Source organism: Misgurnus anguillicaudatus, chromosome 22 (genome assembly GCF_027580225.2).
Source record: "Misgurnus anguillicaudatus chromosome 22, ASM2758022v2, whole genome shotgun sequence".
Lineage (NCBI taxonomy): Eukaryota > Metazoa > Chordata > Actinopteri > Cypriniformes > Cobitidae > Misgurnus > Misgurnus anguillicaudatus.
The window spans coordinates 25,520,645-25,545,387 of NC_073358.2; the positions used below are offsets into that span (position 1 = coordinate 25,520,645).

The window sequence follows — 24,743 nt, forward strand, 5'->3', positions numbered from 1 at the left end:
AAGGATGTCACATAAAAGAAAGAAACCAGCACTGGGCCTAAAAAATTCATATTTTAAATTGGTCTATGACACTGTAGTCATGTTTGTCAGTGCTGATCAGAGCACAATTGGCACATTTTCGAACAAAGGTTTTGAATTATCGACACACTTATAAACTCAAATTAACTAACTATTGAGTTTGAATATTGGATTAAGCAGATAATATAAAGTAGATAGGAGGAAAGAGGCGGTATTTTCTCTTGGCACTAGTATGGGTGATATTCTCTGTAGTGAGATCATCCTGTCATCAGCCTATGAGTTTGCAAATACCTGATAATAATTATATCGTTAATATCAGGGGACGGGTCAATAGTTTTCTTATTTATTTGCTCATTTTTACTCATTTGTTTATAACAAGCCGCTGGATTGGTCAACAAAAACTGATGCTGCTTTACCTTAAAGGTGGGGTGTGCGTGATCTCTGAAAGCCAATGCTGACATTTAAAATCACCTAAATAAACACACCCCTACCCAAGTAGAATCTGGACCTTCTTTTGATAGACCCGCCCCACACATACGCAACCCAGGCAACAATGTCGTTTAGTAGACACACATTACTGCTGATTGGCTACAAGTGTGTTTAAGTAGTCAGCCCGACTTCCTTTTCCAAAGCGTTTTTCAGAAATCATGCACTCGGCCTTTATGGGCAGCTGGCAACACTTTCTGGACCGCAACCAAATGTTATGCCATTAATCCGAGTGCGCCATCAATGCCCGGGCACACTGTAAATTACTTGGATTGCAGGGAACACGAACAGCTTTCTCATTGGTTTTGAAGCCCTGCGGCATTACAATCCCAGGTGCGAGAAAATGTCCAAGCTTGGCGCATGGCAAGTTCAGGTGCAAGGAGAAGTCCGATAGTGTCGTCTATCAGCACAACCCCATTGTGCAGTGTGTATTGCTGTTCTGTTTTCAACATTTGAGAGTCTTGCGCTGTATTTAGATCCACTCAGAGCTTTAGAGAGACTGAGAAATGAGATTAGCACAGAGACAGCGAACAAAACTGCATTAGTGTGCTGTGCTGCTAAGCTGAAGGATCAATAGCTTAAACTGATTGATTTCATTTCCAGTGTCTAGTGATGTACAGAAATGTTTCGTTTTTATTGTCGGAATTCAGACACTGTACTGATCAAATGAATGTGTGTCCTGCCAGCTTAAGTCATTTTTGTGATTGATTGGTTGCTACATAAAATCTTCCTGCATAAATGAAAGAACATTGTGTTCAAATATAACATTGACTGAGTAAATCTTATGTGAAATGAATTATTGAAATCAAACTTTAATCCTCCTAAGACTGGATTTTACAGACAGGGTCACTTATGTTTAGAAAACAGTATACCATGCAGTGTTGGGCAGTAACTAGTTACTAGTAATAATAGTTTCCCTCGTAACTAGTAGTGTAACTAATTACTGTTGGCAGGGAGTAATGATTAATGTAATAATATTACTTTTGAAAGGAGTAACTAGTAAAGAACTCGTTATAGTTGTGCGTAGGTCCTACGGTGTAGCCGCGACGGCGTAGGTTCCGCGTCGGTTTTCATTCATACTTTTGTGTCATCATCCGCGTCGACGTGCAAACACACAGACCGCTGGTAGGCAGTATCCACGCGTGTAACCACAGTAGCAGCGCGACTGTCAGTGAAGAAGCAGCTTGGCAAGTTTAACCCACAAATGCAGAAGAAACAGCAACTTGTTGTGTATGATTTAAAAAGACCAGTAAATAAACAGCGACTTTTGTTGCAGTTTGACTTAAATCACTCCTCAACTTGGCCCATCTTTGGGTGGTTCTGGTGGACCAATCACAGCGCTTGCGGTCCGCGTAGAACTGACGTGCATTAAACATTTTGCAAGGTGCACGTCAGGCTATGCAGAGGCTATGGATAACCTACGGCGTAGAGCTTATGCACGACTATAAATTGGGCTTTATGAATATATATATAAATAAATATATATATATATATATATATATATATATATATATATATATATATATATATATATATATATATATATATATATATATATATATATATATATATATATATATATATATATATATATATATGAAGAGTTTTGTTGCAAACCGAGATAACCACCGTTTTTTTTAATTCTTCAGAAATCTTGTTTTTTGGTTGTGCATTCCAATTAATTTCAATGCAACTGCAGTTGGTTTGTTTTGGTTTGAGTAACTAGCCCAAAACTGATACACGTTAACGGAATATTTCATTAAATAAATTGTGATGTTACAATCAAAAGTTTTAATCAAGATCTGTGTAATGAAACCTAAAATCTAAAATAAACCTTTTACTTTTTGTCAAAGTGGGAAGAATTACATTTATTTTACCAACACTGAGTTTTAGAAATCTTTAACTTACCCGTTTACAAAGGCACCCCCCGCTGTGAAGGAATGCAGGGCTGCGGGTGAGAACGGAGGGTAAGAGAGAGAGAGAGAGACCCCGGTTGTAAAACTGACAGTCCAGAAACTGGATAGCCAACACATCAAACTTTTTTTCACATCAATAAATATGACAAACATTCGCGTGACAAAAAACACACGCCCAGGAAAACCAATGCGTTGATTGACACTTCGTAAAACACGCTCAGCTTCAGACAGCCAGCTAAAAAAACCCATAAAAGGGTCACTCAAAACTGTCCAACGTGTACACCTACTCAGACATTACCTGTCAAAATGTGATTGACAGGGGGTCATAAATCCTATTTTGACAGCTAGTCACGGATAATAACTACTCATACACAATGGGTTCTTAATAATAGCTGGTCACTGTAGAAAAGACTGTTTGTTTTGTATGAGAATTTGTTGTTTATTGAGGAGTTGCTCACATCACTCTCATCTTGCTTTCCAGTAGTGTGGAGGGCTTTGGGCTGGAGGCGGAGGCCAGAATGACCACCTGGCATGTTGCTGTTCCTTCTGAGAACGAGTCGGACAGTGTCCAGAGCCAAGATGTTAGCGAAGGTTGTTTTGTCCATAAAATACAAAGCAAACAGTTTTAACTATTTAATACCCTAACTTTTCTGTACTTTAGTTGTTGTGTGATTTTAACCTTTTCTGGTATGTGTGTGTGTTTAGGGCGTCAGTTGCTGCTCAAGGCAGTGAATCGAGTGTGGACAGAGCTCATGCACAGCAAGAGGCAAATGCTAGAGGACATTTTTAAAGTGTCTCTACCAGTCAATGACAGAGGACACGTGGACATTGCCACCGCTCGACCTGCTCTGGAGGAACCTGCTGCCAAAAGCTGGCAAAACCACTTGAGTGAGGAAAACATCCAATTAACCACACTTTATCTGTTGCTTTACACAATGACCAATAGGGTATAAAATAGGGCATGAAATGGTAATGTTTTTGTAGAAAGTGGCTAAATAACTTTTCATGCAAAAACAATGTTCATAATTGGATTCATTTACCAACTGATATTAGACAGTGTACTGCTTTTGTGCAGCTTAAAATCACATTTGAAAGGATGGTTAAAGGCAAGTCAGGTTTGTGGACGCTTGTCAAAAAGTACGGGGAAGCTTGTTGATGCTTTGGCCACTCTGAAGTCTTTCAGCTGCTTGCCACTAAACCATGTCATAGCTTGTTATCATAAAGTTGAGCTTCTTTCAACTTTCTGATTGACGCTCTGGTCCCTCAAAACGCCCAAAACCCCCCCTAGTGGATAATAGCGGAATTATAGATTACTGCAAAACCTGTCAGGGAAGTGTCATCGGCAGGGAAATGTTTTCTCTAAATTGACGAGATAACTCATCAGTAGCAGGGAAAGAGTTCAATTGTATGGTGTTTTTATTGATAATTTGGTTTACTCCTGCCCAGGGACAGCAGATAACATTTAGCTCTATAGCTAACTCTGGGGCAGTACTTTGTTTTTATCCATTGTCCCTGTCAAATAAAGATTTAAATAAATAAATAAAACAAAAATTCTAGGTAAATTTTGATGAAACACATCTACAAAACATAAAATTTAAATCTCAAATGCTTCATCAAAAGTATTATTGGATAGTATTTTATTCATGGAAGGCGTTAAATCATCACATTCACCCATATATCACACATATTTACAGTAATTTTAGCAGCTTGTACACACACACACATCATCATGTGTCTGTCTTTGTCACTTTGTGCTCATGTGTCTTGCTGAAAGTGCTTGTTCTCATCCTCTGATGTTTTTTCTAGCTGCGTCAAAGCTTTGTCTGTTTTCATTTTTAGTCCATGAGAAGAAATGCATCAGCAGGGGCGAGACAGTTGCCCCGGCGAATCAGTCCAAACTGTCTCGTGTCAGCAGCGGCTTTGGTCTGTCCAAACTGACTGGTTCCCGCCGCAGCAAGAAGGAAAGCGGAATAAACAAAAACAACCTTTCTGCCCAGGTAGCAAAACAGTGAAAACTATTTCACAGCTGATATAATCGCTTTGGCCTTGTTTCACATTTATTGTTTCTAAAAGAAAGTTTTGATTGTTTTGAATGGCCACAGGAAACATTCCAGTGGATGTTCACGCACATTGCTGTGGTTCGAGACTTGGTGGCAATGCAGTACAAGGAGTATCAAGAGGTAACCTGCACAGTACAAACCTATACAAACAATGCTTATTCTTAGATTTGATCACAGATTTATTTTATTGGTGTGGCATGTACAAAAACGCATCCAAATATGTTTTCTCACAGAGGCAGCAGAATGCGTTGAAATATGTAATGGATGAGTGGGCAGGGATTGAATACGAGCTTCTTCGGGAAAGGGGTCTCTGGGGTCCTCCTATTGGCTCCCACCTGGATAAATTTCAATTGGACATGACAGAGGGTCCCTGTAGAATGAGGAAGAAGATGGTTCGAAATGACATGTTTTACATACATTATCCTTATGTGCCTGACCCTGAACCCAACGCCAGCACTCAGGTTAGTCTATCTTATTTACCTGCTTATTTACCTGCTATTTACCTGCTTCCCAAAGTCACCTTCTCACTGTAACTTGAATTAAAAACATTGCAGATATATATACATTTTGACTCCCCGACATAAAAAACACCATTTCATCCCATTAACCAAAACAAAGCCGTTTGAATGTGAATCACTAACATTACAAGTAAGCAGGGCACAAACTAACGCGGGGTTAATTGTGACATGGCTACTTTACATATTTGTACAGGGCCGAGCAATCTGTGCTTTTGGTCTTTTTCTCTTACTGTCAGAAGATGATCTCCTGTGAATTTGTCAAAAGTTCTGTTTTCGTTAAGGTATTGAACAAAGAGTGTTTTGGATCATTTAATGTTTTTGTTAGATTTCTGAGTTGGCTATTTAAAAATGTATTATAAGGAAATACTCTGTGGTTGAATCTTTGTTGGGAATTGTGCCCATGTTCCTTTGTTTTTGAGATCTTCATGCGTGATGACGTTTACCTCTTTCCCTGTCAGCATTTTTTTTTTAAAGTTCCCAGCCTGTGCCATAATTTTTTATGATTTTCAAAAAAGTGTAATGCCTTCCGGAAAATGTTCTTCCTTAAACCCCGTTTACATTCCTAAAAAAGGCAAAAAAGCCTAAAAAGGACACAAATTGTACCTGCTGTGTTGATTGTATCTTAAAACGGTTTACATTATTCGAATAACAAGAATTTCAGCTTTCCAAAGACATTTGGCATGTTTAGCTTTTTGTTTACGAGTTGTTGTATTTGATGAAGTTTTGTGTCAAATAATGCAGTGTCCCTCCCACGGCACACTAGAATTTTAAGCATACAATATATAACTTTTTTTTATCCCATCTTAATTTGTTCTCTTTTTATCGCCTCTCAAATATGGGTAGCTTTCTTCAAAAATAAAAAAGTTTGAGCAAAAAGCTAAGATAATGACATTTTTGTAAAGAACTTTTGTTAGAGATCAGTTTTAGAGCGATAATCAAAACATACACAGAGTTTTAATCGTTTTTTAACTGAGTGAATGCTTTAGTGTTTTATAAGTTGTGTAAGAGCGCCAACTGGTGGATAATAGCGGAAATATGGATTGCCGTTAAAAAGTCATCATTGGCAGGGAACAGTTTTCTTGTAATTGACGAGATGACTCCTCAATCGCGGCCCCGATCAAGTCTGTAATCCCATGTAGCAACTTGTTAGCAACCTTGTTAGCAAAATAGACACTTTAAAGCTTAAAATAGTCACGAGTGGGGGTATTACTGGTGTGTTTTATGTCATAGCATAAAAGTGAAAATATCTTAAGGAGTTTAACCAAAACCTTATTTAAAAAAACAAACATTTTCTTTGGGATGATGAAACCGGAGGTGCTTATATGCTAACTCACTTTTGAGATTTGCCTACTAAAAGACATCATCCCTGCGGCACTCTCTCACACAATTACAATTATTAAGATTGTGTTTCCCCCTGAACCGAATAAATATTTTGCAATTAAACTGAAATGTAGCAATAATGTTGTTATATTTTTCAATTATTTCAGAAACCAGCGCGGTACCGGCGAGCGATCAGCTATGACAGTAAGGAGTATTATATGCGGCTGCTGTCAGGAAACCCAGGGATGTACCAGCACTCTATTGAACAAAACACTGAGGGAGAGACGACACAGCAGGAGCCTGAACACGGGGAGGACACCATCGCAAGGGTCAAAGGTCAATATAACATAATTATGCTTCTTATGACATATTACACATCAAAATTCTGAAGGGAAGTAAGCAAATCTAATTTCAGTTGGGCTGTGATGCCAGGTAGGTTAAATTCCTCAATTTAACTACATACTGGGTGTTTTCAGACTTGTCCACTTTTGGCTTTCTTTGATACAACTAAAGTGGCTGCTCTTCGCCGCTTTCATTTTTGTTTCATTTTGCGATCTTATTTCATCTGAAATATCTAAGAAGCTGTGGTTTCACCGGCTACACGACTCTGGTGCAATCAGAGTTTGTGAAAATCTTTACCCTAGCAGGAGTTTTCATAAAAGTTAATAGTCAGTCACCTGATACTGCGTTTGCGTGTGAATGAACGGCCAAGCCGAATAGAAAAACCTACGGTTTTGCAATTACCTGTGTACGTGTGGACAGGTTATCCTTAATACCAGGTATAAACAGGGCGTCAGTGTACTCTGTATGTGGTGTTTTAGGTCTGGTGAAGGCTCCTTTGAAGCGCTCCCGGTCCACAGCAGATGGCGCTGATGATGAAAGTCAGGACCAGCTGCAGGAGTTGCTGGAGTTAGGAGCTATGGACGAAGAGCAAAAAACAGACAACACCACGCTGCTCCGCCTGCTGGAGGAGGGAGAGAAGGTCCTACAGCTCTTACAGTTCTTCTTACACAGTTTTAAAGAGAGAGTTTGCCCAAAAATGAAAATTTTGTCATTATTTACTCTCCCTCAATTTGTTACAAACCTGTATACATTTCTTTGTTCTGCTGAATGAAGCAGTAAGCAATATAGGACAATTGACTTCCGTAGCAGGAAAATATAATACTATGGAAGTCAGTGGTGCTCAAAAACTGTTTGGTTAACTTTTGTTCAGTTGAGGGTGAATAAATTATGACTTTTGGGTGAATTATTTCATTAATATCAATCAGTAATTTCTGGTGAAATGATCCTGAATTGGTATAAAGAAAGCTGGTTGGATGATCATTCGGACTGATTTATTAATTGGGCTAATAAATATAAATGTACTGCATGTTGATGTGTGTTGTGTATCATGTGTTTATTGACAGATCCAGCACATGTACCGCTGTGCACGAGTTCAGGGTCTAGACACGAGTGAAGGGCTACTCTTATTTGGGAAAGAACATTTCTATGTGATCGATGGCTTTACCATGACTGTGACCAGAGAGATTAGAGACATCGAGACACTTCCTGCAAAGTAAAAATTTGGACTTATTTTTAAATGTTAATGTGAAAAATGTTTTAGTATACGTATTTATTACCGTATTTTCCGGACTATAAGTCGCTCCGGAGTATAAGTCGCATCAATCAAAAATGCGTCATGAAGATGAAAAAACATATATAAGTCACAGGGGACTATACGTCACATTTATTTAGAAAATTATTTCACAAAATCCAAGTCGAAGAACAGACATTTAATCTGGAAAGGCAAGTTATTCAACTAAACAATAGCACACAGAACAGCAGGCTGAATAGATGTCCGTATGTTAACGTAATACAAGCAGTTATTTACACGATACACAGTATAGCATACTGAACATACTTTAAAGGCTGAATAGGCTAAATTAACAGAACAAGCCAATGAGCATCAAGTTCGCAACTTCGCAGGCTCGTCATTTTACATCACTGAATTCATTGAATTACATAAATACAGGAGCAGCATATACCGTATTTTTCGGTCTATAAGTCGCATTTTTTTCATAACTTGGCTGGTGCTGCGTATTATAGTCAGGTGCGCCTTATAAGTCAGTATGAATTAATTTTGACATTTATGAGGTAATAGACAACATTACCGTCTACAGTCGCGAGAGTCCGCTATATGCTGCTTCTGTATTTATGTAATTCAATGGATTCAGTGATGCGGAATGACGAGTATGCGAACTTCAAGCTATTTGGCTTGTTTGGTTAATTTAGCCTATTCTACCTTCCAGGTAAGTTCTGTATGCTATGGTTTATTGTTTAAATAACTGATAATATTACTTTTAATGTAAAGACATCTATTCAGCCTGCCATTGTTTAGTTGAATAACTTGCCTTTCCAGATTAAATGTCTGTTCTTCAGCTTGGATTTTCTGAAATAATTTTCTAAATAAACATGACGTATAGTCCACTGTGACTTATATATGTTATTTCGCCTTAATTACGCATTTTTGAATGATGCGGCTTATAATCCGGTGCGGTTTATAGTCCGGAAAGTACGGTAGCAGACTCCCGCGGCTGTAGACGGTAATGTTACCTCTTGATTCATATATGTCAAAATTGATTCATATTGAGTCACAGGACCAGCCAAACTATGCATGAAAAAGTGTGACTTACAGTCCGGAAAATACGATAACTAATATTGACAAATCGAACTTTAGTGTAAAATGTTTGTGACAGTACTGTTTTTGTGATATGTGCAGTATGCATGAGCCCATCATCCCTCGAGGGGCACGGCAGAGTAAGAGTCATCTGAAACGAACCTGCAGCATTTTTGCTTACGAAGATATCCGAGAAGTGCACAAACGTCGCTACCTGCTTCAGGTGTGCACATGTACCATTCAGCATATGCATATAATTGTGTTATAAATTCTGATTATAACCTTAGCGTGTATCGTTTTATTCCTTATAGCCAATGGCAGTAGAAGTGTTTTCTGGAGATGGCCGAAATTATCTGTTGGCTTTCCAAAAAGGAGTTCGGAACAAAGTTTATCAGAGGTAAAGTAAATGAACACTCGTGCCTCTTTGTATAACATTTTCCAGACTCGATAATCGAACAAGAAGTGCCTTGTTAAAAAGGAAGTTCTGGTTTTCTAGGTTTCTGGCAGTTGTTCCCTCGCTGGCGGACAGCTCCGAATCGGTCTCTGGACAGCGTCCCAACACCAGTGTGGAACAGGGGTGAGTTACTCAAATATGACAAGCTCTACTATTTACTAGATTATGAAGTATTTCGGGTTTATTTCCAAAAATTGGTAAGCTTATCTTTTTGTCAACAGGTCTGGCCTTCTCAGTACGCTGGTCGGCGAGAAGTCAGTGACCCAGAGATGGGAGGTACAGTATATATTTTCATTGAAACTGTTTTTAGATTGTTTGTTTATGTGGTGTTCCTCACGAAAGACGCTTTGTGTCCGCAGAGAGGAGAAATCAGTAACTTTCAATATCTGATGCATCTCAACACATTGGCTGGCAGGTCATACAACGATCTGATGCAGTATCCCGTCTTTCCATGGATTCTGGCAGATTTTGACTCTGAGGTACAAACCTCTCCTTTTCACTTCCCATGAGTGAAAATAATAGCTGTATTTTACCATAAACATGTAGATGAGTGTGATCTTCTGTCAGTGCATTTGTTTTGTGCCATTGGTGTTAGTTTAAATATTTTTCTTCTTTGATGGATCCAGTTTTGCGATCTAAAGTTTATTTATTACAGGATTAATGATGATGTATTATTCATTAGGAACTGGACCTTAATAATCCAAAGACATTCCGAAATTTATCCAAACCCATGGGAGCTCAGACAGATGACAGATTGATCCAGTACAAGAAAAGATTCAAAGACTGGGAAGATCCTAATGGTAAGTGAAAGACTAGTTTGTGTCGAGCTCTGCTTATCGTGGTGACACATTTTAAGCATGTTTGGGGTTTTTTTCAAAGGTGAGACTCCAGCGTATCATTACGGCACACATTACTCTTCAGCAATGATTGTGGCGTCATATCTGGTCAGAATGGAGCCGTTTACTCAAATCTTCCTTAGGCTTCAGGTTAGTACGGTTCTCACTATCTTCATCCTGGGTTGCCTTTGTAATTTCTTCCTTTTATTTTAAGTCAATTACTGTAAATTAAAAAGTCTGGTAAAGCACTCAGTTTACATGTCAGTACTAGTGATCAAAGTGATGTCCGGAGGTCATATATTGTATCATATTTGCTTTTAATGACCCCACAGTTTAGATTAAATCATCAAAATGGTATGAAATGGATAAAACACTAAACTTAGTTAAAGGAATATTCCATTTTCTTAAAAGAAAAATTTACTCACCACCATGTCATCCAAAATGTTGATGTCTTTCTTTGTTCAGTCCAGAAGAAATTATGTTTTTTGAGGAAAACATTGCAGGATTTTTCTCATTTTAATGGACTTTAATAGACACCAACACCCAATACTTAACTCAACACCCAACAGCCTTTCTTCAACGGAGTTTCAAAGGACCACAAACAATCCCAAACGAGGCACAAGGGTCCCACCCAGCGAAACGACCGTCACTTTGGACAAGAAAAAAAAAGTACTTTTAAACCACAACTTTTCGTCTAGGTCTGGTCCAGCGCGACCTAACGCACATGCGTAGTGACGTAGGGAGGTCACGTGTTACATATATGAAACGCACATTTGCGGACCATTTTAAACAATAAACTGCCACAAAGACATTAATTAGTATCAGTTGATATACAACAACGTAGGAACAGTCCTCTTTCAAGACACTTGTAAACACTGGGGCGGAGTTTCACGTTCGTCCTCTGTGACCTCTTGACGTCATGACGTATTGCGTGGGGTCAGCTGGCGCATCACGACCGGATCTACATGACGAGAAGTTGTGCTTTAGAAGTGTATATTTAGGGGTCAAGCCCAGAATGGGCGAAGACCCCTATTGTATCTGTTAGTTTTCTTATTATAATAATTATTATTCTGCTTCTTCTTCTTCTTCTTCTTCTTCTTCTTCCGCCATTGCGGTCTATGGCAGCCCATAGAACCGTACGTAGGAAAGTTATGAAATTTGGCACACTGATAAAGGACAGTCCAATGTGTCCCCATAGCAAATTTGGAGTCTCTATGTCTAACCCGCTAGCGCCACCAACAGTCCAAAGTTGCACTTACGTTTTCGCTTATAACTTCTGACCCGTACGTCCTAGAAATTAAATTCTTGTTTCCTCTAATTCCTTGGCTCAAGACAATTCGACTGGACCCTATGACGTCATTTTCCGTCATGAAAATTTTTCCGCCATTTTGAATTATTCGTAAAACCTACTTTTGCGAACTCGTCCTAGAGCTTTTGCCCGATTTCCACGAAAATCGGTCTGTAGCATCTACAGACCCTCACGGCAAAAAGTTATGGAATTCATGTCAATTCGTCAATCCGTTTCCGTAAACCGCGTCAACGAATTTTACGTAGAGCGCAAAAAAACGGATTTGAGGCTGTATCTTCGGCAAACTTAAGCCTATTGACACTATACTTGGTACTTGTGATGCCAGTCAGGAACTACGGGTGCCTGCAGAGTTTCGTCACAGCGCCACCTAGTGGTCAGACTTATGCTTTACACGCCTATAACTTTGGCTCCGATTGACGTATTTTCACGGGACTTGTTTCTTTGGAGTTCTGAATAGTCGCCGAGTCCAACGATACCAAACATGCCAGAATTCGCCTTACGGTTAACCCTGCGCAGCAAAATAGCGCTTAAAAAACACGCGTGAATATCTCCGCGAGCGTTTTTCCGATCGACTCGAAAACACCATAGGAAGAAACTAACCTTACCCTCTGAACAAAAAGTTCTATTGACGTTATATTAAAATTTTCATCAGAAATGGCCGAAAATTGCAAAAAACGAAAAATTACCTTCAAATTTTGTGTTTTTTACACATAAATGGTTGTAACTTTGTAAAGAAAAGAGATTTTTTCACCAGATTTGATACGCTGATGCATGAGCACATTCTGAGGCTACACAAAAAAAATTGTATGCTTGTACCACTAGATGGCCTTATAATTGAACAAAACCTTTGATAACAAGCCAGCCTTATGGTCATACAACTGTTTCTTAACTAAACTAAAGTGTATAGTCATAAAACTAGCTAGATGTAACACAATCATGACCTGATGTTGCATGCACAATTTTGTCTTTGCGCCACCTACTGGTTTTGAGATAGAATATGGTATTTTTGCCTAAAACTACTGCAACAACACATCTAAAACCATGAGTCATCATGGATTATTCATTTCATGGCTTTGACTATAATCACTGGATGTTGCCAATTAACTCCCTAGCAACCATTGAGAATACCTTATCAACCGTTTTTGCAAAAGCAATATCTCTGCATCAGAACATCGTAGAGACACGGGGATGGTGTCTTTTGACTAATTAAACTTGTTATAACATGATGTGACCCATGTTTTGCCACTGCAAACACCACTCACATGTCCTTCAGTGCTCTAATGTTCCATGATTGTCAATAACAGAAGGACGATTGCAGACAAGAACTTAGATTATTTTTGTTGATAACTTTTTGTTTTTTCATCTAAAATTATAAGGTTTACCTAGGTTCTTCAATCTGCTTATCCGATCTCAATTTTACATCCTTCTGTGCCCTTTTCGGCTTGACCCCGGCATTGCTGCTTGCAGCTATATTTGTTATTTTTATTGTCAAAAATGACAATCATTTTGCTAGATAAGACCCTTGTGCCTCGTTTGGGATTGTTTGTAGTCCTTTGAAACTCGTTTGAAAAAAACTGTTAAGTGTTAAGCATTAAATGTTGGGCTCTATTAAAGGCGGAGTCCACGATGTTTGAAAAACGCTTTGGAAAAGAAGACGGGCCGACTACCAAAACACACTTATAGCCAATCAAATCAAATCAATTGCCGGGTTGCGTATGTGTGGGGCGGGTCTATCAGCAGAAGGTCCAGATTCTATTGGGGTAGGGGCGTGTTTGTTTAGGTGATTTCAAATATCAACATTGGCTTTCAAACATCATGGACTCCGCCTTTAAAGTCCATTAAAATGAGAAAAGTCCTGCAATGTTTTCCTCAAAAAACATAATTTCTTCTCGACTGAACAAAGAAAGACATCAACATTTTGGATGACATGGTGGTGAGTAAATTATCTGGATTTTTCTTTTAAAAAAATTGACTAATCCTTTAAGGTATTTATTTGACAAAGTTTTTGCGCCTCCTCCCCCCCAAAAATGCATACTACAGTGTATAAGGGAATATGGGGTTTTGTTGCATGAAGATATTTTGTAAATTTCCTACCAGAAATATATCAAAACTTTTTGTTAGTAGTTGCAGTTGCTAAGGACTTCATTTGGAAAACTTTGAAGGGTATCTAGGCCAAATATTGGGTCTCATTCACTAAGCATGCGTACGCACAAATTTGTGCGTGAGATGTGCGTACTGAAGTTTTCACAAACAAATTGTAAAACTTTCGTACGTTTTCTAAATGTACGCAAAAATTAAAAAAAAACTAAAACCACTCGTACGCAATAATCAAATACTAAGCTATAAATATAACTTTTATAATAATGTTGATATATAAAATTTACATGATTATATTTTACATTATAATATTTTCTGTATTATATATTATTGTACATGATTTATATTATTATTATTATTATTATATACATTATATTATACATTATTATAGCTACTTAGTTTTCTACACATATAAAGAAGATGCACGTAATGACAAATATTCACGCTTTTCTTCCTCACTTTTTAAATCTCTATATGAAAGCATCTGCTTAATGCCTAATGTAAACGTCATGTAAATGTACTGAGAAGTCCAAACGTTGATCACTTGATCTCCTGTCTGTTTTATTTTAGATACAGATGCGCATCTCGGTCATATTAATTAAATGTCATATTTTTAATGCATCCCAATTCTTATTTAATGTTACTCCGGTTGGTGGACAGCACTGGCTTCCTTCAGTCACAGCAAAACCTCCCAAATATATATATATATCTTTATAATATTTTTTGCTTCTATGACAAACTGCTTTAAAATTTTCTGTGGACCAGCGCTGCGCTGCGGAAAGCCTTTATATTGAGGTGGTTTGGGCGTGTTTTATGCAAATTACCAACCTAATGTACGTGGCCGCTCATGTAGAAACACTCCAAATTTACTAACATAAGAACAAGTATAAGAACAAATTCATGTACATGCAGTATGCACATGTTGTGAATTAGGCAGAAAGTTTTCGTAAGAAGTTCAAGTGTGCGTATAAATACGAAAAACTTACGCAATTATTAGTGAATGAGACCCACTGTCCTTTCCTTACAAACCATATGTCAATGGAAAGCTCATTTATTCATATGTATAAATCTCAATTTCAAAAACTGGTTTTGTGGTCCAGGGTTAATTAAATGCAAAGATAAACCTCCCAACAAAATGAATTGGGTGTTGCTTCTTAACTAATATCAAAGAAGCCAAAGAACATTTCTAAATATTGCCAGGATATTGAACCCATGGCACAAAAAAGCTCTCCCAGTTCTTCCCGCCTATTGAGTGGCAACAAAGAAGGAGAATTGACAACAAGCATTGTAGACAATGAGTCAAGTACATTTAAGGTCAAGAAAGGACTGCTTGACTTTGACTTGGGATGTGAAAGTTGACATGAAAGTTGTTTATCTTGGATAACACCAAGCTGGAGACTACAAATGTTGACCTTTAACTGAGATATAGAGATGTGATGAGAATGATCTCTGGGAGAAAGAAAAGTCCAGTCTTTTCAAGATAGTCTCATCTCTTCCTCTTTTAGTTTCCCCTTTATATCCATTATTATACAAACAGAAATATATTTTGCAACCGATTTTATCCTCAGGGTGGACATTTCGATTTGGCCGACCGAATGTTCCACAGTGTGCGGGAGGCGTGGTTCTCTGCTTCCAAGCACAACATGGCTGACGTTAAGGAACTCATCCCTGAGTTCTTCTATCTTCCTGAATTCCTTCTCAATTCCAACAATTTTGACCTTGGTAAGAAAAAGCTAACCAATTAGCTACACCGTAACACTCTGAATACACTCTTAAATTTGTTCGTACGTAGTATTTCTGTTATTTAATTTGATTGGTCTGTCTTTAAAGGGAGTAAACAGAATGGCACCAAACTTGGAGATGTGCTTCTACCTCCATGGGCAAAGGGAGATCCAAGAGAGTTCATCAGAGTTCACAGAGAGGCAAGTGTTGGCGTTGACAAAATTCAGTTTCACAATCTTTTAAACAACTTGAAATGTCATCTTTTTATCATCTCCAAATATAGATTCTGCTTTTTTTGTCAAGTTTTTTTTTTACTTTTGGCAGGAATCTTTAATAGGGACTCTATGGTAGTATTGCTGAAGTTTCTAAGTTACTGTTTCTGTCTGTTTTCAGGCTTTGGAGTGTGACTACGTCAGCGCCCATCTGCATGAATGGATTGACCTGATCTTTGGTTACAAGCAGCAAGGGCCACCAGCAGTTGAGGCAGTTAATGTCTTTCACCATCTCTTTTATGAGGGCCAGGTGGACATTTACAACATCAATGACCCACTTAAAGAAACCGCTACAATTGGATTCATCAACAACTTTGGACAGATCCCAAAACAGGTTATTCATTTTGTTCTTATGATGATTATTGATTATATCACAGGGCTGTTGAATGCTTTATTCTGATTGAGAAATGGTCCACAGTTATGCGTTAATATTTGATAAACGCACACCAAACCTGTGAAATGTCTTAAAATAACCACCAGAGGAATGTCTGTGGGGTATAATTGAATCTGTTTCTTTGAATTATTTGAAACGGCATTACCACTTTGGGTGGGCATTATTTTTGAATAATTCAATGGCCCGTCATTAAATTTTTCCTTACATATTTAGCATGCCGAATGGTCTGTAGACCATCATAAAAGTTACAGGTTCTTAGGCCCTGTTTACACGTACATGGTTAATTTGAAAAACTGAGACATTTCCCTCCGTTTGCGCCCTTCGTTTACACGCAAACGGAGAACTCGCCTGTGAATCCGATTCTTTATAAAAACTTCGGCCAGAGTGGAGATTTGAAAAAATCTTCGGTTACACGGTTGCATGTAAACTGAGACAAATGGATGTTTAGCCAGCCAATGTCACAGTATGCGCCAGAGCTCGCACCTACACCAAAAGTGCGACCTTGTTCAAAAGAGGAACAGGCAGAGATTCGTTGCGGTTTTCGGGATTTTTATTGGCTTATCTGGGCTTGAGCTTCTTGTTACACCGCCAGCTAGAGGTTTGGCATGCTCTTGACGGCATATATACACGGGTACGTGTCAATGAACACTTTTCCGAAAACTGACATGTGTGCACAAAGTTATTTTTGAAACCGGAGAGGTTGAAATGTCTGTTTATGAAAATAGCCGCTTACGTGTAAATGTAGTCTTAGTGTTTAATATGTTTAAACATTTTTGTCATGGCAGATTTCATTTAGACTTTAAGTGTTGCCACATGCAATACTCAATATGTGTATGAATTATTGATAATGTTAAAATCATATCCACATGCTTTAAAGTATTTGTAGACTTCAGCCACACTTGAATGACATTCTTTGCATTATATAACAATATATCAAAAGTATGGAAAATAACATTTTGTCATTCAAAACATTTCACAAAATGCATTGCAACATATATCATTGTAAATGTGACTTAAGTGTTCAAAAAGAATTTAGAAACTTTTTGGAGCTCCAGTACGTATTTGCTTTTGTGTATTTTTGCCCAGTATGACTTAACTTTTTTTTTTCATTATAGCTATTCAAGAAGCCACATCCTCCAAAGCGGGTGCGCAGTAAATCAAATGGAGAAGTCCCTGGTGTGTCAGTTACACTGAACTCCACCTTAGACAAGATCTTCTTCCATCATCTGGACAACTTGCGGCCTTCTCTGACCCCTGTCAAGGGTAAAAATCAATAAATGGTCTTGACAGTGCCCAAACAGACCTTACAAGGCTTTTTTATAACTATAAAGCTAAATCGAAATAATCAAAATATACCTACTTATTTAAAGGGCACCTATGGTCCAATTCACGTTTTTTATTATTTCTTTTGGTGTATAAGTGTGTATTATTATTACATGTTATCAATATGCAAAAAGTACATATCCCAAAGTAAACAAAGACGCGAGTTATCGTCTCCGACGTAAATCTATTTTCTTGGACTACAACAAACACATGGATTGTAGGCAACTGTTTACTTCCTGTGATTGGTGATGTAGACACACCAACATTATCATAATTCCTCTCGCTTCGGACTCACAGCTCCTGTTAGCATTGCATTGTGAGCGAATCTTTTAAACATGGTAAAGAGCGTTACATTTCCTGCTGATGTCAGAGGTATTCAGGCCAAACACAACGTACAGATTAGCTGGCCAATCAGGGACACAGAGCTTTTCAAATCCATGAGTTTTGTACAAAATCCATGCGTTTCAGGAAGAGAGTAAAATCTGGAGTTACAAAAATGCACGGTATGTGGAAAATAATGTGTTTTTTTTAAACCATGAACCACGCGAACACATCTAAAATACACAAAATAAGTTGTTTTTTAGCAATGAAACAGGTTCCCCTTTAATCTCATTCTGTCGTTTGTTGGCTGTTAATAGTGAATGCACGTTCTGTAGTTTTTGCATTATAAAAATATCTATATAAAATAGATAGATATTTTAAAAATGTTCTTCCTTCAGTTTATAAATTTGGTTAAATGATATATTTTCTTATCATAAAGAATTTGTGCTTTGCCTCAAGGGTGCAGGATATTCTTAATGCATTTTAATGAGTTGTGTTGTGTCATTTCTGTCTCGCAGAGCTTAAGGATCCGGTGGGTCAGATAGTGTGCACTGACAAGGGTATTCTGGCTGTTGAGCAAAACAAAGTGTTGGTTCCCCCTGCCTGGAATAAGACCTTCGCCTGGGGCTACGCAGACCTCAGCTGCCGACTTGCTAACTATGAATCTGACAAGGTCATCAGCAACATTCATGTTACTCGGTTTGCTTACAGCATCTGTTGTTTTTGACTTTCAGATTCTAGATGTGCTTTTAGAAAAACATAAACAAGACTTAAGAGACTTAAAGAATATTCATACAGTGTTTCTTTTAGAAATTAGTTTGTGTTACATTTAACTTGGAATTTTTGCAGATTGCATTAAATTATCAAAAAGCATTAAAAATTAGAGAAGTTTCTATTAGGGCTGTCAATTAATCTAAATAGTAATTAAATTACAATTTGGTTTATTAAGGGTTAAATTATTTTTTGCAGATTCTCTACAAATCTACTGTATGTATATAAATGCAGTTTTTGTGTGTTTGTCAAGTGTGGACACAATCACCAATCAAGATCAATTTGCATTTTACTGTGTATTAGTGCTCACTAGTTGTCGTGTGTGGAGGTTGCTTGTGCTGTTGACTTAAACGGCTTTCTGTCTCTTGTTACTCTCACAGGCAGGGGTAGTATATGAGTGTTTGTCTGAATGGGGGCAAATTCTGTGTTCGATCTGCCCAAACCCTAAGCTGGTCATTACTGGAGGATTCAGCACAGCCATCTGTGTGTGGGAGACTGGGACCTCCAAAGAAAAAGCCAAGTCCCTCACGCTCAAACAGGTAAATTAATTGAATTTGTATTATATTAGTCCAACTGAAAATTTATTTGTGAAATAGGGAAAAGGAAGTTAAATGTCCCTTAAAGGATTAGTCCATTTTCTTAAAAAAAATCCAGATAATTTACTCACCACCATGTCATCCAAAATGTTGATGTCTGTCTTTGTTCAGTTGAGAAGAAATTATGTTTTTTGAGGAAAACATTCCAGGATTTTTCTCATTTTAATGGACACAGTTTTCAAAGGAATCTAGACGATTTCAAATGAGGCATAAGGGTCTTATCTAGCGAAACGGTTATCATTTTTGACAAGAAAAATAAAAAAGCACTTTAAAACCACATCTTCTCGTCTATCTCCGGTCCTGTGAGGCGCCAGCGCGACCTCACATAATTACGTAATGCTGTGGAAAGGTCACGTGTTACATATATGAAACGCACATTTGCGGACCATTTTAAACAATAAACTGACACAAAGACCTTAATTAGTATCATTCCACATATAACAACGTTGGAACGGTTCTCTTTCTCCACACTTGTAAACACTGGGGCGTAGTTTCGCATACGTCATCCGTGACCTTTTGACGTGATGACGTATTACGTGGGGTCGCGCTGGCAGTGGCACGTCGCGGGACCGGGGGGGGGCGAGAGGTGGGGGTTTAGAAGTGCATATTTTTGTTTTTCTTGGCAAAGGTGGCGATCGTTTCGCTGGATGGGACCCTTGTGCCTCGTTTGGAGTTGTTTAGAGTCCTTTGAAACTGCAATTTTAAACTGCATTAAAACTTACGTTTTGGGGTCCATTAAAGTCCATTAAAATGAGAAAAATCCTGGAATGTTTTCCTCAAAAAACATAATTTCGACTGAACAAAGAAAGACATCATAATTTTGGGTGACATGGTGGTGAGTGGGTTATCTGCATTTTTTTTGGGGAAATGGACTAATTCTTTAAATGGCTTTGCTAAACCATGTCTTCTCAAAACTGTCTCAACTTCTCAACCCCTAGCCCTGCATATTTTCTACGTCTCACTGTGATTGGTTACATGTGTGTGACTTAGCAAATAAAAAAGGCGATTTCAAACCACAAGAATTAGATGTCTTTGGAAACTAAAATGTTATGGATAAAATACTGAGCAATGGTGTTGAATAATGAATTTGCACATGATTTGACTTAAAAACACTAAAAACAACAATAAAAACTTGATTTTTACCACAGTGAGACTTTTAAGTGTTTGATTTCAGGACATGCTGCACATCAGGTGATGCTTCTTGTAAATTCATTTAAATTATCATTCAAATTTATTTCTATAGCGCTTTCCCCAATTTTGCATTGTTGCAAAGCAGTTTTACAGTGATATACATATTAGTTCAGGACTTGACACCAATTTAGAAGTCATAAGTCACATGCGTTTTCCATCCTGCACCTAAAGGGACACTCCACTTTTTTTGAAAATATGAAGAGTTTGGTTCCAAAACGCAATTAATCCATTTTGACAAATTTCGGTAAAAACGTGTTTTCTATACCAAGAACGTGACAAGATGAAAACCACTATTTACTGTTACAAACTTTCACATAGCATCTTTAGGTTATAATTACATAAAAAAAATTCAAATCCATAACTTGATTTTCAAAGATTTATTATAAAAACTAATAATTTTTTCCACAAAATGCAATAAATCCAAGGTTTTTTTTTCAAAATTCTGTAAATCTATTCAATCAATACATAAATGTGCATTCATCTTTGCCATCTTATTTTCATTTAGTTGACTAGTTGTACACACTGATTAAAAAAAATAAACATTAATGGCATTAATCAAAACACTTAATTTGTCATATTAAGAACACTGTCATTGCTGCGCGGTTATACTTGACGTCGTCGCTTAACATTTTTCACAGCGATCAGCTGTGATTCTCGTTTACTTTAAGTAAAATTATGGAAAGTTTTTCTAAGTTCCCCTGGGGTCAATGTGTTAGCACGAGAGAAGCTAGATGCTGTCAGGAGAACAAGCGATCGTCTCGCGAGTGCCTCTCGCGTAAATTATTAGATGTTGATGGCTTACGTTTCTTTCCCGTTACAGAAAATCATCACAGGTTTATCAATGCTATTAAAGTATTATTTCATTTTTGTTTGTTTGTTGATCACGAAGTACAAAGTACATGAGGAAAACAAGGACTCAACGCATCGCCATTGTTTGTTTACATTGCATGGAATAGTGCACTGTAATTTGTGGAGCAGATTTATTGCATTCTGTAGGAAAGGAGGAGTGGCGTTTATTGCATTTTGGGAAAAAAGGGAGAAAAGATGACAGAATTACACGGCAGATATTGCATTTTGCGTAAAATTAAGAATTTACTTTTAAACACTGACCTGATAAAATACTGATTTTGGCAGTAATTGCGTTTTGAAACCAAACTCTTCATATGCTCTTTTTTCAGCTACCCTAGAGTTACACATTTGATTTTTACCGTTTTGGAGTCCATTCAACCGATCTCTGGGTCTGGCGCTACCACTTTCAGCAAAGCTGCGTATTAGCATTGCTCCTCCTGTAGCCGTGTAACAGCAGAAAGTCCTTGATTATTACGCCAGAATGAGAGTATAGTTCCTAGCCATATCTGCCTAGAAAAATGCAACTTTTAATTTTCTGTCAGTCTAAGTACACGATGTAACTGTAGAAGAGTCAAATTTTAAATAGGAAAAATATTGAAACTCTTTGGTTATTTTTTAGCGCGATGCTAATGGTCTAATCAGATTCAATGGATTGTGCTAAGCTATGCTAAAATTGGTAGCGCCAGACCCGGAGATCAGCTGAATGGATTCCAAAACGGTAAAAACCAAGTGTTTTACTCTAGGAGAGCTGGAAAATTAGCATATTTTTAAAATAAGGTGAAGTGTCCCTTTAAAAACCTTTTGTCTAGTGTTGTATTTTTGTAAGTTATAGATCAGATTTTATGACTTTATACAGAAATTCATGGTTAATCCAAAGTTGTACATACACGTACATTAATATTTCTTGCAACTCTATAGTATTTGTGAAGCATTTGTCATGTTTGCAGGCTCTTTTGGGACACACAGATGCAGTTACATGTCTCACAGCATCTTCAGCTTACCACATCATTGTGAGTGGCTCCCGAGACCGAACTTGCATCATTTGGGACCTGAATAAGCTGTCTTTCGTCACGCAGCTGAGGGGCCACCGGGCTCCCGTCTCAGCGCTCTGCATCAACGAGTTGACCGTGAGCCTACATAAATGCTTTCTAAAAGAGCAAACATACATTACTCATAACCTCTAGACTTAATTGATGAGATTTTTTAGTGTAGTGAAAATGCCTTCAAAAAATGTTTTGTATAAGTTGAGGATAAAAGCAGCAAAATTGTTTTTTCCTAAATGTGCCACAAAGTGTCATAAGCAATAAAAACAATGTTTAAATTAGATTTGGCTTTGAAAAACCATGTGTGTCTGAATATATAGGGTGATATAGTGTCCTGCGCTGGAACGTACATTCATGTGTGGAGCATCAATGGAAGCCCCATTGCCAGCGCCAACACTTTCACTGGCCGCAGCCAGCAGATCCTCTGTTGCTGTGTCTCTGAGATGAATGAGTGGGACACACAGAATGTTATCGTCACGGGACACTCCGATGGTGTTGTTAGGGTAACAGTCCTTTACCTTATTTCACTCCTTTTTTATGCATCTTAAAAATGTAGTTTTAAAGAAGGGACAGGCGTATAAATACAGGTGTTTGTTACATGATATTTTTTCATAGTTCTGGAGAATTGAGTTCCTGCAAGTCCCAGAAACTCCTGCTCCAGAGCCTATAGAGCCTCCCGATGTGCCAGACTGCTGTGGAGAGATGGGTAATTATATTCTTTGTGTTATATAGATTATAGATTAATCGTTTTGTATTGATATACAGTACTGTGCCAGTCTAAGGCCACCATGTCACAATAAGATTTGTTGTTTTTGCAATGTTACAATGATCATATAATTGTTTCTCAGTCTCTTTAATAGAATACATCCAGAAAATACAGGAAATGTGCATATAGTATTAAAAACTGTATAAAAATGTAAACTGATGTGTCAAGTTTTTAGGGTAAACTCCCCTTCCACTTGACCAATAGCAGGAAACTGCAGGATCTCTTAAAGCTAAATAAAATTAAATCCTAATTTCTACTTTTAAAGAAATTACTCTTTTTACTTCACTCTGTTCAAAAAACGCTCAATGCAGCATTTTCTATTAACTTTTGGATTATCTTTATTAACTAACCCCACATCTTGTTTCTACAGAAGGTCGTGATGCTCCAGACGATGACAGCAGTGAGTCTGAGGGAGAGGAGACCAGTCTCAGTCAGGACACGAAACCTCGAACTTCAAACAGCCAGCCAAGCAGTACTGTTCACAGACCCAAACCTCGCACAGGAGCCTGGTCGGTGGACAGTGGCTCTGACGATTCCCGCCGCTGGTCAGACACACTTAGCATCGACGAGAAGGACGGCTTTGTTTTTGTCAACTATTCAGAGGGCCAGATAAGAGCAGGAATTCCTTCGCTGCAACATTCCCAACCCAACTCTCAAGCACCCCCACATGGGCCAGTACCACAGCCCCTTCAGCCCAGTACTATGGAGGCACGATCCTATAACAAACTCAAACCAGGTAGTGTAGATAAAACCAGCCTCTATGTACTATTCAGTTCCTCCAGAAAAACGCGATTATGCGATCACATGCTTTAACGCATAATCAGCCAAAGTCCGCATATTCATGTGCGGGACGCATTTTTTTCAAATGCGCCCCACTTTCGCACCATAAATTGCAGATTTCCGTGCGCAAAATATGCGGGGCTTGCATGATTTCATAATCCCCGCATTTATGTAGCTAAAATCACATTATATCTTAGCAGAAATTTGAAAAATTTTGCATTTACCTCACACAAGCGCAGCCATGTCCCACTGTAACAATGTATCTTATAGTTAACACGATGTAACCTTGCTCTCACTTGAAATGTGTCCCCAGATTTAGTCATTGAATTTGAGGGTATTGGACCTGTCAAGTCCTTGAATTTAAAGTCTGGGAACCATGAAAATAGTTTTTAAAAGTTCCCACCAATTTTGCAAGATCCCGCAATTTCATAGCGTAAATTGCATAAATATCCCACATATTATTTTGCATTTTTTTAAGAAAACGTGCCCGCAACAATCACAAAAACTTCATGTTTTTCTGGAAGGACTAACTATTGTATCACAGATTTTAGTTTACAATTACTGAAAAATTGGTGCGAATGCTTTTGATTTGCATTTTTATTTTATTTCGCATTTTTCTATAATGCAATTAAAGGTACAATTTGTAAGATATTTGCAGTAAAATATCCAAAAACCACTAGTCCGGTGTTATATATTTTGTCCAGCTGATTACTAACAATATCTATAATGTTTTCAACTACTTGTAAATTATGAGAAAATTGCTACCCTAAACAGTGACACGGGGCAGTGCAGTCGCCTGTAAATGACGTTAATATCCACGTTACCCTTTGTTATCGCCTTTACTGACGTAAAAACCACACGAAAACAGTGTCGTGGACAAATGCGGAAGTAATAGCGTGCCACTCGCTTTTTTATGGTAAGTTTGTTCATCTGAACACTTAATTCTGTGCTGTGTTAACAAACCATCGTATTGGACTAATACTGTAACATCTATGACTAACAATTGTGTTTTGAACATTACATGAAACCTTTCATAATGAAAAAA

At 37.9% G+C, this 24,743-nt stretch overlaps 1 protein-coding gene across 4 annotated transcripts in view; it reads left to right on the forward strand.

Moving 5' to 3' along the window:
• The window catches only part of wdfy3 (WD repeat and FYVE domain containing 3), a 143,598-nt gene that overhangs the window by 100,228 nt on the left and 18,627 nt on the right, over positions 1 to 24,743 (forward strand). For all 4 annotated transcript variants that reach the window (XM_055199920.2, XM_055199918.2, XM_055199919.2 and 1 more), the window contains 25 exons: positions 2,902 to 3,011; positions 3,126 to 3,308; positions 4,260 to 4,417; positions 4,523 to 4,600; positions 4,714 to 4,941; positions 6,486 to 6,654; positions 7,140 to 7,300; positions 7,725 to 7,873; positions 9,077 to 9,197; positions 9,286 to 9,371; positions 9,471 to 9,551; positions 9,650 to 9,704; positions 9,788 to 9,907; positions 10,111 to 10,228; positions 10,308 to 10,414; positions 15,239 to 15,392; positions 15,501 to 15,592; positions 15,786 to 15,998; positions 17,174 to 17,321; positions 18,221 to 18,375; positions 18,854 to 19,012; positions 22,057 to 22,236; positions 22,473 to 22,655; positions 22,768 to 22,858; positions 23,289 to 23,654. In XM_055199920.2, the coding sequence (XP_055055895.2) occupies positions 2,902 to 3,011; positions 3,126 to 3,308; positions 4,260 to 4,417; positions 4,523 to 4,600; positions 4,714 to 4,941; positions 6,486 to 6,654; positions 7,140 to 7,300; positions 7,725 to 7,873; positions 9,077 to 9,197; positions 9,286 to 9,371; positions 9,471 to 9,551; positions 9,650 to 9,704; positions 9,788 to 9,907; positions 10,111 to 10,228; positions 10,308 to 10,414; positions 15,239 to 15,392; positions 15,501 to 15,592; positions 15,786 to 15,998; positions 17,174 to 17,321; positions 18,221 to 18,375; positions 18,854 to 19,012; positions 22,057 to 22,236; positions 22,473 to 22,655; positions 22,768 to 22,858; positions 23,289 to 23,654 (3,665 nt within the window). The remainder of the gene's footprint in view (positions 1 to 2,901; positions 3,012 to 3,125; positions 3,309 to 4,259; positions 4,418 to 4,522; positions 4,601 to 4,713; positions 4,942 to 6,485; positions 6,655 to 7,139; positions 7,301 to 7,724; positions 7,874 to 9,076; positions 9,198 to 9,285; positions 9,372 to 9,470; positions 9,552 to 9,649; positions 9,705 to 9,787; positions 9,908 to 10,110; positions 10,229 to 10,307; positions 10,415 to 15,238; positions 15,393 to 15,500; positions 15,593 to 15,785; positions 15,999 to 17,173; positions 17,322 to 18,220; positions 18,376 to 18,853; positions 19,013 to 22,056; positions 22,237 to 22,472; positions 22,656 to 22,767; positions 22,859 to 23,288; positions 23,655 to 24,743) is intronic.